General features: G+C 47.6%; 1 protein-coding gene across 5 annotated transcripts in view; it reads left to right on the top strand.

The window, feature by feature from the left end:
* Nucleotides 1-13,012, top strand: part of Ppfia4 (PTPRF interacting protein alpha 4) — a 49,215-nt gene that overhangs the window by 32,036 nt on the left and 4,167 nt on the right. For all 5 annotated transcript variants that reach the window (XR_009584559.1, XR_009584558.1, XR_009584561.1 and 2 more), the window contains 5 exons: nt 112-138; nt 2,032-2,207; nt 7,242-7,339; nt 7,849-8,024; nt 11,128-11,196. Coding sequence is in view for 1 of the 5 variants with exons in the window: in XM_021633790.2 (XP_021489465.1) it covers nt 112-138; nt 2,032-2,207; nt 7,242-7,339; nt 7,849-8,024; nt 11,128-11,196 (546 nt within the window). In the remaining 4 variants the exon portion in view is untranslated. The remainder of the gene's footprint in view (nt 1-111; nt 139-2,031; nt 2,208-7,241; nt 7,340-7,848; nt 8,025-11,127; nt 11,197-13,012) is intronic.

The raw sequence follows: 13,012 nt of genomic DNA, 5'->3' as shown, positions 1-13,012 counted from the left end.
ACCCCCTAGCTGCTGGGGTGTCTTTCCCACTCTTTTGAGGATGCCTGGGTGGAGGCTCTGGGTTTCTTGACTTTTGTGTCTCCCCTGACATGCGGCACTGGTTCCTGCTAGGACAGTGAGGAGGGCAGCTGGGCCCAGGTAAGATCCCTCCCTCCCTCATTAAAACTACTCCCAGTAGGTCAGGGAAGAACCTCTCTTCTAGGCTCTCTGAATGGCACAGTGTGTGTGTCACAGTGTGAAACACATGACACCCCAGACAAAGTTTCTTCTCCCAAACTCCCTTTTCATTCCTTTTCTGCTTTCGTAGGATGGCAGGTGAGGAGTGCATGGTGTGTGAGTGGGGCTGGGCCCCCAGCAGGCCAGACCCTTCACTGTCTGACTCCTTGTTCATGAATGATGAGTCTTAGGTTCACGAATCCACTTCCATTTCTTATCCTTCCAAATGACACTCTGGTGAATGAGTCTTCCAGTCATCTACCTCGCGAACAAATATCTACTGAGCATGTACTAGGACTGGCCTTTCTAAACTCATGAGTGGAATGAGTGGAGGGCTAACACTAATGAGCAGGTTAATGGAGTGCAGAGAGCAGTGTGGGATAGCACCTCCTATGCTGGAGAATGAAGCAGGGCAGCCTAGCTTGCACTTGCTGACCACACCATGGACAGCACATTCTCACACTAAAACACTAGAGGAATCAGAAATGTAATGTGAAGTGAAATAAACTGCAAAGCTTTTCTTTGTGTGTTTGTTTGGTTTTTGTTTTTGGAGATGAGGTTTCTCCATGTAGCCTTGGCTGTCCTGGAACTCAATTTGTAGACCAGGCTGGCCTTGAAATCAGAGTTTCGCCTGTCTCTGCCTCCTGAGTCCTGGGATTAAAGACATGAGCCGTCACCACCTGGCTAAAGCTTTCTTTTTCAGAGTAGAAAAGTGGTAGACAATGGAGTGTAGCAGTTTTGTGTGGGAAGGGCAGAGGACTGGGTCCAGAGAAAAGGGCTAGTTCTGAACTTTGAGCTGACCACAGAGGATAACTTCATTTGATGGTAATAAATTAGTAATAAACATTACTGTATGCAATTTTATATATATCAGCATGTAAAATTTCCTTTTAAAATAGGACTTTTCAGTTTGAAAACATCAAGTGGAGTAAGAGGAAAGTGGTTGCTCTCAAAACTGAAGCTTTCTAGAGCGGAGCAGTCAGTGAGTCCCTGCTTGCTCTCCTCCTGAGGCCATGCTGTTAGTGCAGGCCTCATGAGACAAAATCACAGCACAAGCGGGGACGTCCACAAAGGCCCTGGAGAATTCCTCATGCGATGACCAGTCCTCAGGAAACAAGCTGGCTCTACTGGCACAGGCTGCTGTCCTTGGCTAACATTTAGTCATTCCTGGACTGTGAGGCTCCCACTCTCAGAGCCAGGCTGTCATCCTCTGCAGATCCACCTTCCCTGGCCTCTCCTCCAGTTCAGCAGGCTTGAGGCTAACTGAAATAAGTTGACAAGTTGTCCACACCACTACACATTGCCTTCTAGAGGTGACAGGAAGGACTCTGGTTCTTTTTGTTTTTGTTTTTATCCTTAGACAGTCACTTTTGTTTTTGGTGTAGACCGGAAGTTCTCAACTTGTGGGTCGCAACCACTTTGGGGGTCAAATATCAGATATTCAATTGCTATTCATAACAGCAGCAAAATTATGGTTATGATAATAGTGAAGAAATAATTTTGTGGTTGGGATTCACCACAGAATGAGGAACTGTAAAGGGTAGAAACATTAGGAAGGCAGAGAGCCACTGCTGTGGACAGCTGATACTTGAGTAGAATTGGGTCATTTTGAGATCCTGGAATAATTCTGTGATCTCCTGTGACTACTAGCTCCTTAGTCCAAGTAAACTGAAATGGCATTGGACTGCTCTCGCTCTCTCTCTCATGGGTGGAGGGTAGATTGGTGTCTCTCCCAAACAGATATGCCACCTGTAACCTGTTGGCACTGTCTGCCTCCCTCCCTCCCCCATGTCCTCTTCCTTCTCCTGTCCCCAGACCCTGGCCTATGGAGACATGAATCATGAGTGGATTGGAAATGAATGGCTGCCCAGCCTGGGGCTCCCTCAGTACCGTAGTTACTTCATGGAGTGCCTGGTGGATGCGCGCATGCTGGATCACCTCACCAAGAAGGATCTGCGGGTCCACCTCAAGATGGTGGACAGCTTTCATCGGTGAGCCAGGGCCACCTCCTTGGTGTGTGGCATTCTCCCAGTCCTGGGGGCCTGTCTTCTGAAATGGAGGGGCCCCTAGTCTCTTTCCAGGGCATGTTTTGGGTGGTAATAAGTGTTCCTGTTATGAAACTCATGATTCTTGTCTCATTCTGCAGTTTGTGGATTTGATCCTGTCACCTTTAACCCTTAGGACAAAAGCCATTTTTCATTAGCATCACCTCTGAGTTTCCTCTCATTCTGAGTTTCCTTGCCTGTGTTTGGGCCGGCTTCATTCTCTGTCTCAACCAAGAAGGCTTACAGTGAATCTGGCATTGATGCATTTCTTCTAGGTTGTGTGATAAAATACCCTGTCTAAAGCAACCTAAGGAAGGAAGGGCTTATTTTAGTTCGAATTTCCACAGTCCAGCCCATTATGCTGGGGAAGTGAAGACAGCAGGAACTGGAGGCAGCTCGCTTGGCATTAGTGTTAGGAAGAAGAGGGAGATGGATGCTTGCGCTCTGAGGGCTTCTCCTTTCTGTACAGTCTAGGACTCCAGCAGGGAAATGGTGCTGCCCACTTTTGGGGAGGACTCATACCTCAAGGCTGTACTGCGTCAGAGGCCAATCCCATGACTTACTTCACCCAATGAGCCTCATGCTCATGGGTGACCTTTCCACACAGTACTGCCATCTGGACACCAAGTGTTCAAACACACGAGGGGCCACCACACTGTCACAGGGGCAGTGGGCTTGATGCACTTTTGCACCCTTGATGGGAGTTTCTCAGCTTTGGACCTATATCCCTTTATGTGGAATATATATTCCTTTTCTTCTTTTGACTGGAAAGATCTGTCCAAATATGTCACAGTAGAGGTCCCAAGCTGGCAGCCTGTGAGTAGAATTTGACTTATAGATCCATTTTGTTTGGCTGACATGTTTTTGAAAATTTGGTTGCCAGTGTTTTGCTTTTGTTTTAATTTTTATTATTTTATGCTTATCAGTGTTTTGCCTGTCTGTGAACTGCACATGTGCCTATTGTTTGTGGAGGCCAGAAGAGGACATCTGATCCTTTGGAAGTAGAGTCACAGACCATTGTGGGTCACTATGTGGCTGCTGGGAATTAAAACAAGGTCCTCTGGAAGAATAGCCAGTCTCTTAACCTCTGAGCCATTTTTCCATCCCCCATTGCTGATGTTCTAACAGTAGTTTTTATCTGAGTGTCTGGAGTTCTAGCTTCTTTTGATTTTTTGTTTTTTTGAGACAGGGTTTCTCTGTGTAGCCCTGGCTCTCCTGGACTCACTTTGTAGACCAGGCTGGCCTCGAACTCACAGAGATTCACCTGCCTCTGCCTGCCAAGAGCTGTGATTAAATGTGTACGTCACCACGCCTAGCTCTGGATTCTTCTCAAAGGTGGAAAGCTCTGTGGGCACACTGTAGCCTTGACACAACAGTCCCTCCATCCTGCATCCCAACTAGCTCATTAGCAACAACCAGTATCATTGCAGAAACCTGGTTTCAGCAGCACTGGAGAGTGAGGTTGGTGGTGATGGAGTTGCTTTTGTTAGAAGTTCTTACCCAGATTTCTATAGCCTCACTTGCTACTTAAGCTCTGGCTTTCCCTCAAGTAGATAGTAAAATGGTTGTTTGTGGCTTGTCTAGTCCATTCAGGACTTGGTGGACATCTTCCAGTTGATACGTCATAGAAATTTAAATCTGGACAGGATCTAGTAAACTTTTTCATGGGCAAGGAAGCTGAGGCACAGGAAGGAGCAGTAGCTTAGGGATGATGGCAGAGAACAGCAGAACTGTCTGAGGGCTCAAGCATAGTCCTGAGCCCCTTACTTCCCCTTTATGACCCCACAGCAACTTGTAAGGGCTGCAGGGAAATTAAGCTATGTCTTCTCTGCCCTTCAGTCCTTGCTGGGGCTGAAAGGGAGTCTTTGTCTTTGCCTGGGAGGCTGCCAGGCCCAGCTGCACCTGTCTCCTCGTGGCTGATTGATAGGCTGGGAGATGTGCTACTCCTCTGCCAGTCTGGCATGTGCCTGGACTGCTGCAGCATGCCCTCCAGTCTTACCAGGATGGTGGGAGCCCTCCCACAGCCCCACTGTGAGGAGCGGGGAGAAAGCCAGCCTGCCACCAGGTCATAGAGCAGTTCCGTGGGTCCAGGGCTTTAGGTCTCTGAGGTGTCACCACACACCTCGCCTCTGCCACTCACTCTGCTTCCATTCTACTCAACAGTCCAAAAGCATGTTCTTTTTTCCTGTTGGAACTCAGGGACAAGGACTCTGCAGCCCATACTGGCCTCAAACTCACAGCACTCCTGTCTATGCTTCCAAATACTGGGATTACAAGTGAGTCCTTGTGCCTGGTCTGGGTATTTCCTTCCTTCCTTCCTTCCTTCCTTCCTTCCTTCCTTCCTTCCTTCCTTCCTTCCTTCCTTCCTTCCTTCCTTCCTTCCTTCCCCCTTCCCTCCCTCCTTCCATTCCTTCCTCCCTCCCTCCCTCCTTCCTTTCTTTCTTTTTTGTTTTTGTTTTGTTTTGTTTTTGTTTTTTGAGTCAGGGTTTCTCTGTAGACCAAGCTGGCCTCAAAGTTAGAGATCCTTTTGCCTCTGCCTCCTGAGAGCTGGTATAAAGGTGGATCATCACTGCCTGGCTTGGAATTTTTTCCTTTGTTGCAATACTTGGGTTTGAGTGTAGGGTCTCTAAACAAGCATCAGGCATGCCAGTGCTAAGCTACACCCCCAGCCACCCCTCCCTTTTTTGAAACAGGCACTTAAGTAGTGCAGGATGTCCTTAAACTTTCTATGTAGCCAAAGATGACCTTGAGCTTCTGATTCCCCTGCCTCTACTTCCAAGTGTGGAGATTATAGGCATGTGCTACTGAACCTGGCCTCTCTGCCATTTTTATCTGACTTTTATTTTTTAAGGCAGGGTCTCACTAGTTGTCTGGTCCTGAATTCATTCTGTAATACCCCTTGAAATTGGGATCCCCTTGCCTCAGCCTCCTGAATAGCTTGAATTGCAGGCTTACACCACCAAGGCACTTTTGGAGACACCCATATAAGTTATTATTTCTGTGACAAGAAAGGAACATTTACACTTGACTTACCAACAGAGGTAGCAAAATCCAGGAGAGGTTGCTTCTGCTCGCTCATATTAGCCAAACGGGGCTGACACCTCATTTCTCGACATCTCACCAAGTGCTTCTTGGACTGGGGTATTCTGTTGAGTGGGGTTCTGCTGTTTGGGTAGACCCCCATCCCACACATACATTAATCACACCTACCCTCCTAACAGTGGACCTATTTCTGAGTCCCTGAGATGTACTGGGGCCTTCCATTCATTGTCACTCTTAATCCTCACTACAACCCTGAAAGAGAGGCTCTGTCTTACAGATGCCCGGTGCCCTCTGGTAGAGTGTGGCATTCAAACCTGTCTTGACCTAACTTTAAGGGCAAGTTTTGTCATGCTATACAACAGCTTTGAAAGTCTCAGGAGCTATGTAAAAGATTACAATGAGACTAATGTCAGGGGCATTTCCCATCATGGGCTGTATGTGCTTGTGCCTCTTTACAGTCATCTAAAGCTTAAAGCAGCATCTCGAGTGATAAATACAGGCAGCCTAGAAATGTGTCTCTGCACTGAGTATTCCAGGCAGAAGAGCTTTGGGAGTAGTCTGTATAATTTACTCTCTAAGTGGTTGGAGTTGGGAGGGTTCTTTTGTTCTGTCCCTCTGTGTAAGGGAAAACCCCAGAAGGTGAAAGGACAAAGGGTCCTCAAGTTTGGACCCTTACAAAATTTGTCCCAGTGTAAAGGAGCTGCCCAGCAGTTTGGTGTTGCTCAGCCACCACTGTCCTAGATTCTGAGTAGCTTGGACTTAAGTTGCCATGGGGTTCTTTCTAACCCAAGGTTCTCTGCCTGACTTACTGCTTATTCACTGCTTATTATGGCCTACTGTTTTAGTATAGTTAGTAGGTTATGTAAATTGTTTCATTTCATCATTAAGCATGAATAGAGCACCTGTGAGGTGCTAGAGATCTATGACCAGTGAGTTAAACAGTCGTCCATCCTCATGAAGTGTACATTGTGACTTTGCAGGACAAGATAGTTAAGGAGCTGGGGGAGAAAATTAGAGCAAGTTAATGTGGAAGTATGGGGTGGGGGTGGAGTTGTGTGAGTCTACTTTAGGTGAGCTGGACTGAGCAGATGTTTGAACAAAGACATACAGGTAAAGAGAAAGTGAACTGTTTAGAAAATTGAGGGTGGGATATTCTGGGTAGACATAGGAACCAGTGCAAAGGCCCTGCGGCACCCAGGCCTCCGAAGCCTTCTGTGTTTGAGGGACTACATGGGTTTCAGTGTGGCTGCAGCAGAAAGAACAAGTTGAGCAGGTTCCATTGGCATCTTGTAGGCCTCTGAAAGGACTGAAATATGAAGGAGTATCTTGGATTTCCCTTTTCTTTCACTCTTGAGTGATCTTTATCGTTCCAGCACCTGCAAAGAAGAGGCATGCCAGTTTCATCCAAAGCCCTCCCGCCAGTCAGGCCCTTTGTTAGTTTCTTTTTGCTGTAACAGACTATCTGGCACAACTTAGGAGAGGACGGACTTGCTTTTGCTCCTTGCTTGAGCCCACTGTGAAGGGGGAAGCAGAGAGAATGTCCCGGCCCTTAGGCTGTCTCCTTCTGCCCTTTCATTCCATCTGGTCCCCATGCTGTGGGATGGAGCCACCCATATTCAGGATGGGTCTCGCCAACTCTAGAAATGCCCTTGAAGACAATCCAGAGATGCGTCTGACTAATCTGCTAGGTGTCACAGTCTAACCAGGGTGACAGTCAGGCTGCCTAAAGTGAGGGATGTAAGCAGTAGTGGGTGGAAGTGACCTCCGATCCTCAGTGCAAGCCCTGGCAGCAGGGGCATGGGGGCACTAGGGTGTCCTTTCTGCTGGATGCAGTGGGACTGAGTGCACTGTACCTACTGTGGCTGGTACAGAACTGGGGTCATGTGGGCAGGAACATGGTCACACCAAAGCCCTGGCTCGGGTGCTGTGTACCTGCAGAGCCAGTCTTCAGTATGGCATCATGTGTCTGAAGAGGCTGAACTATGACCGGAAGGAGCTGGAGAAGAGGAGGGAGGAGAGCCAGCATGAGATCAAGGGTAAGCTGGTGGGCCTGCTTGCTTCCACCCAGAGCCAGGGGCCCAGTGAGCCTCAGGGAAGACTCAAATCTGAGCAGCGAATCCAGCTGCAGCCTGTCTGATGCAGTCCCTGGAACAGCGGCCTCCAACTAGACAGATGCACCCTCTGTGATGGTGCCATAGGCTGACAAGTTCATAGAAGTTGGTGATCTGGGGGCAGCGGGAGGGTTGGATGGGAAAGAGACAGGTTTTAGACAAGACTCTAAAAGTTAAAAGAATAAGGCCTCTTTGGCCTCAGGTTACGGAATGACCCTTGCTGGGACTCCAGGCTGGCAGCGGGGCAGTGAGGTGGAGCTGCCTCTGCAGGAGCCCAGATGCCATGGAGGACAGAAAGTTGTGGGAAGTTAGGGATGGTGGGAGGTAGAGAGCAGGGTAACTGAGGCTCTGCGTCTGGGGAACCCTACTTCTGCGCTAGAAGAGCCTGAGCCAGCCGTGTGTCCTCTTTGTCCGTTTCTTCCTCTGCCCTCCAGATGTGCTGGTCTGGACTAATGACCAGGTGGTTCACTGGGTCCAGTCCATAGGGCTAAGGGACTACGCAGGAAACCTACACGAGAGCGGTGTGCATGGTGCCCTGCTGGCCCTGGATGAGAACTTCGACCACAACACACTGGCCTTAGTTCTACAAATCCCCACACAGAACACCCAGGTAGGCCTTCAGTCAACATCCCTCCCAGCCCTGTGTGTGTGTGTGTGTGTGTGTGTGTGTGTTCTGTCTCAAAGGGGGTGCCGTGTCCTCAGACCTCTGAGTGCTCCGTGTGCATTGCCAAAGTTCCTCCAGAATAGGTGTCTTTAACATGCAGAGATATTTCTCTTGTCTCCACATGGCTGTTGGTTACTCCAGCTCTTCTCAAGCCTCTTTGGCAGCTGAGGCTTGGGAACTTTCCTTTTCCTTAAATTGCTTCTCTGACCCAACTTTTCAGAGGGAACAACAAGCCCTGGGTCCCATAGGGACCAGAGAACCTGCACCTCTTTTGTCTGCCATCCTAGGGATCTGCTCCTGGGCCCCTAGGCCTCAGCAGAGTGGAAACCGTAGACACAGTCCAGAGACTCGCCATACCAGAGCTTTGTCTCCCTGTCAGCAGCTCAAGAGATTAGACATCTCCTTCAATTACATTTCATAATTATTATTTCAACTGTTATCTAAGAATATACCTAAGTTCTCGCGACCCTATTTATATTTTTGGCCCTTCTGACTTCCTGTGGGTAATGTATCCTAGTTGCACTGACAGTTGTATAAAGTACTTCCTGATTTTAGATGTCCTAAATATGCCTCTGCCAGGCCCCCCCGGGTAGAGAACTGCCTCTTCCTTGCAGTTTAGGTTGGTGAGGATGTTTGTATTTGACCAGTTTTCTCCCTTTGTAAGAACTGTGAATTTCATACGCTCTGATTCTATTGCCTCTGGGTCCAAGCCTTTGTCTCTCCGGACAGAATGGTTTTAATTCTTTTAGCCTTCCCTCGTGTGGACTAGCTGCTGCCCCTGATCCTTTTAGCTGCCCTTGTGTGAACTGTTTGCAGCTGTCAGATTGCTTTTGAAACTCAGCCACTAGCTGTGCTGCCTATTCTGGGAGCAGACACTTTTTGGCTTGAGGGAGGGTGGGGCATTGGTGTCTCTTGGTTTGGGATGGCACGTTGGCCTCGGGGACAATGGCGGCATATGAGGCCAGTGTGTTTGTAGGCTGTCTGTTGTGACTCCTCCTGACCAGTCAAAACGCACTGTGTGGAGCCTCTCTTTCTAGTAGAAGTTTGAATGCCCCCCAAGGCAGTCTCTCTACACTTGCCACCTCTAACTTCACAGGTTCCCTGCCTGCCCAGGCCGCAGTAGCTTCTGCAGCTGACTCCTGTCCATTTAACCTCTCACCACCCAGAAGATACTTGAAATGTTTTCCTTTTAGATCATTTGTAAGATAGAATGTTCCCACTGCTGGCAAACACTCTCCTGATAGAGCTCTGTGGTTGATATTTTCCCCAGAAACAGGCTTTCCTTTGTTTGTTTGTTCATTCGTTCGTTCATTCGTTCCTTCCTTCCTTCCTTCCTTTCTTTTTTTGAGTCAGGGTTTCTCTGTCTAGCCCTAGATGTCCTGGAACTTGTTCTGTAGCTCAGGATGACCTCAGAGATCCCCTTGCCTCTGCCTTGAGGAGTGCTGGGATTAAAGGTATACACTGCCACCACCCAGTATTTTTTTGACCTATTTATCTGATCCACTGAATCCTCCATGGACAATGGTTGAAAATATCTGGTGACAGAGAGTTTTGAAAACCTTCCTGTTTCTTTTTTCTTTCTTATTATTTATTATTATTATTTTTATTTTGTGTGTGCGTGTACCCCTACATGTATGTATGTAGGTGTATCATATGCATGCAGGAGTTTCAGAGGTCAGAAGAAGGTTACTTGTTCCCTGGAGCTGGTGTTACAGGCAGTTGTAAGCCACCTGATGCGGGTGCTGGGAACTGAACCCTGATCCTCTGCAAGAGCAGCAAGTGCTCTTAACTGTGGAGCCACCTCTCTACCTACTCTGGTAGTTTCCTTAATGAGTTAATTTTTGAGGAGTCTAGAAAAGTGTTCGTGTGTCACACAGTTCAGGGTTCCCACTATCCATGACTGGCAATTCTTTTAGCTTGAGTTTATAATGTGGACCCCGACAGATGAGCTCATTTATTTGCTGCTAGGAAGTTTTGCTTACCCATGGTGTGCATGCTTATTTCTCCTCCCCCTGCCCTCACCAAAGGGTAATGAGCCATGACCTTTCCTTTAGAGACAAAATATAGGCTTTTAAAATGATAATTTTTATTTACTCATAGGAAATTGCATATATTTGTACAATTTATTTTGATCCTCTTTGTCTACTGTTACCTCCCTTCAATTCCCACAAGTGCCTACCTCCAAACTTCGTATCTTCTTTCTGTTCTCTTATTGGTAACTCCCTGAGTCTAATTAATGAAATTTTTTTTCATTAGGTAAAGCCTGCTTCTTCATGTACTGTGTGATCCTATTCTTAAAAATGACATGCCCTCCCCGCCAATTTGTCCCATAGGAAAGAATCCTAAGGCTAACAGTTTGACTTTTAGTAGGATTCTATTCGTGATTTGCCAGAAGCAGCATCCTCAGGAAGGTGTGTGAGGTTTCTAGTGGGTGAAGTACACTAAAATACTGCCCTATCTCTGCCTCCAGGAAACAGTTGAAAGATGCAATAAAGGGGGAAATTGAGATGGCTTGGTGGATAAATATGCTTGCCACCAAGCCTGATAACCTGAGTTCAGTCCCCAGAACCTATATGGTAGGAGAGAACCAATTCTTAAGTGTTATCCTCTGACCCTATGACTTACTGTGGTGTGCATACTCTTCTCCCAGGTTCTTTTCTTTTCTTTTTTCTTTTCTTTTTTTTCCCTTCCTTCCTTCCTTCCTTCCTTCCTTCCTTCCTTCCTTTCTTTTTTCTTTTTTTAAAGATGGGACTGGTGAGGTGGCTTAGCAAGTTAGAGTGCTTGCCACCAAGCCTGATGACCTGAGTTTGATTCCTGCATGGTGAAAAGGGAGAAGCAACGTCTGCAAGCTGTTCTCTGACTTGGGCAGTGCATAGTAGCAAGTGTAAATGTGGGTACACACACATACACACACACACACACACACACACACACACACTGAATAATGTATAATAATGAAAACTGAATTAATGTAAATTTTAAAAGAGAAGGGTAGCAAAATGTTATTAACCAGAGCCCCTCTTTCTCCCTCTCACCCTGTGGGGTTCAGGCCCGCCAAGTGATGGAGAGAGAGTTCAATAACCTGCTGGCCTTGGGCACAGACAGGAAGTTGGATGATGTGAGTACCTGGATGTGACTTCAGAGCCTTGGTCATTGTTGGCTGGTTGGATTGAGGTTCATTTGATCTACCCTGGGGCTGATGAGTAATGACTAGCTTAAGGGTGGAGAGAGCTGGGAGGAATGGAGAGTGGTAAGAGGTGGGGAGCCATGTTATCAGCTGTGGAGAAGTCTCTGTGGAACCTATTTCTAGTATAAAACCCAAAAGCCTGTGCTATACTTCTGGCATCTTCTACCTCAAGGCCCAGCCCTCTCAACCATGCAGGCTCAAAGGTCTTCCTTGGAAGCCATCTCTTTGGGATGTTTCTTCTGTTTTTGTATTTCAGACCCCACTATTTCTTTCCCTGCTTGGTGAGACTGTAGCTTGTCTTCAGTTTTGTGGTATTTGAGGACAGGTGCTCTGCCGAGGAGCTGAGTGACAGCTCTGCTGTCTGCTCCTTGGGTAGACACTACTAAACAAAAGCTAGACATGTGTCGCCCCAGTCTCCGTGTAGCTTTATCTTCCCTTTACTTTTGCCCTCAAGCCATCTCTCAGCCCTTCTGGTCCACAGGAACAGCCCTTTGACCTCCATTTCACCAGACCTTCCCTTTGGGTTCAGGAAAGACTTCAATGTTCCCTGAGGCCATAGCCTGGTCTTGCCAGCACTCCCTCCCCTTCCTCCCTACCTTACCTGTTTTCATGTTACCAGCCTTCCTTGACCTTGCTCACTGGTTGGTCCTCCTTAGCTTACTTGGTTTTAGGCAAGTTAAAAAAGAGCCCAGGCCTGGGGAGGTAGCACAGCAGATACAGCTCTTGCCATATAAGCCAGGCTACCCAATTTTGATCTCAGTGGAAGGAGGATAACGGACTCCACGAAGTCGCTCTCTTGACTTCCACAGATAGTCTGCAGTGTGTGTTCCCCTCCCTCACAGGTTTATTTTTAGGTTCTCCATCTTCAGACATTGCTAAATTAAGGTATGGGATTTCTGCTATCCATTCATTTAACAGTTTCTGAGGCAGACAGCATTCCCAGACACTACTTAGGATCAGGGGATATATTCTTTGGAAGAACAACAACATGTATTTTTCTCCATGGAGCATAGAACACGATAGAGAAAAAGGAGAAGGAAACAGAAGGAGTAGAGGCAGGAAGGGACTGAGGGGAACAAGGGAAAGGAGTGTGGGGAAAGAAATAGTAATGAAATACTCTTGAAAATGCTGGCTAAAATGTTCTGGGACAGGTCTGTGACATGTTAAAAAGTGATAAGAGCATTTGTCATCCCAAGGGCACAGAATATGAATCCCAAGAGATGGGAAGAGTCACTGAGGCAAAATCAGGGGTTAGCACTCCTGTTCCCACTCACTCTGCCCCTCACCATGGGGCCTGTGCAGTTCTGAAAACACAAGGGTGGAAGATGAGACTTGGCCACAAGGCTGTGACTCTGAAGGGTAGAGTGGATGGCCTGTGCAGTGAGGCATTGTGGGATTGTGGCTCTGGGAGCCCACTGGTGGAGGAAGTGATTTTGGAGACTTGGTTGGCATTGATGGGCAGCAGATGGTGAGAGCTGCTTCCTGTAGCCTCTGGAGGAGCATGTCTCCGGTCATTTGTCTGACCTATCATTGTCTGTGTGTTCAGGTCCCGCTGGGGTAGGTAGCAGGAGAAATAAATAGGTTAGTCAGATGTTGGAATTCCCATTTTGCAGATAAGAAAACTAAAGCCTGGAGCAGTCCTGTTGCTAGTCATGTGGCTAAACCAAGAGTGGCAACCTAGAAGTCTTGATCCCTTACTGAGGCCCCAGATCCAGAAGCCAGGCAAGCGGTGCCAGGGCTGACCAGT

Source organism: Meriones unguiculatus, chromosome 11 (assembly GCF_030254825.1).
Source record: "Meriones unguiculatus strain TT.TT164.6M chromosome 11, Bangor_MerUng_6.1, whole genome shotgun sequence".
Classification (NCBI taxonomy): domain Eukaryota; kingdom Metazoa; phylum Chordata; class Mammalia; order Rodentia; family Muridae; genus Meriones; species Meriones unguiculatus.
The sequence above is the reverse complement of the archived record's forward strand: the minus strand, read 5'-3'. Positions and strand labels throughout refer to the sequence as shown.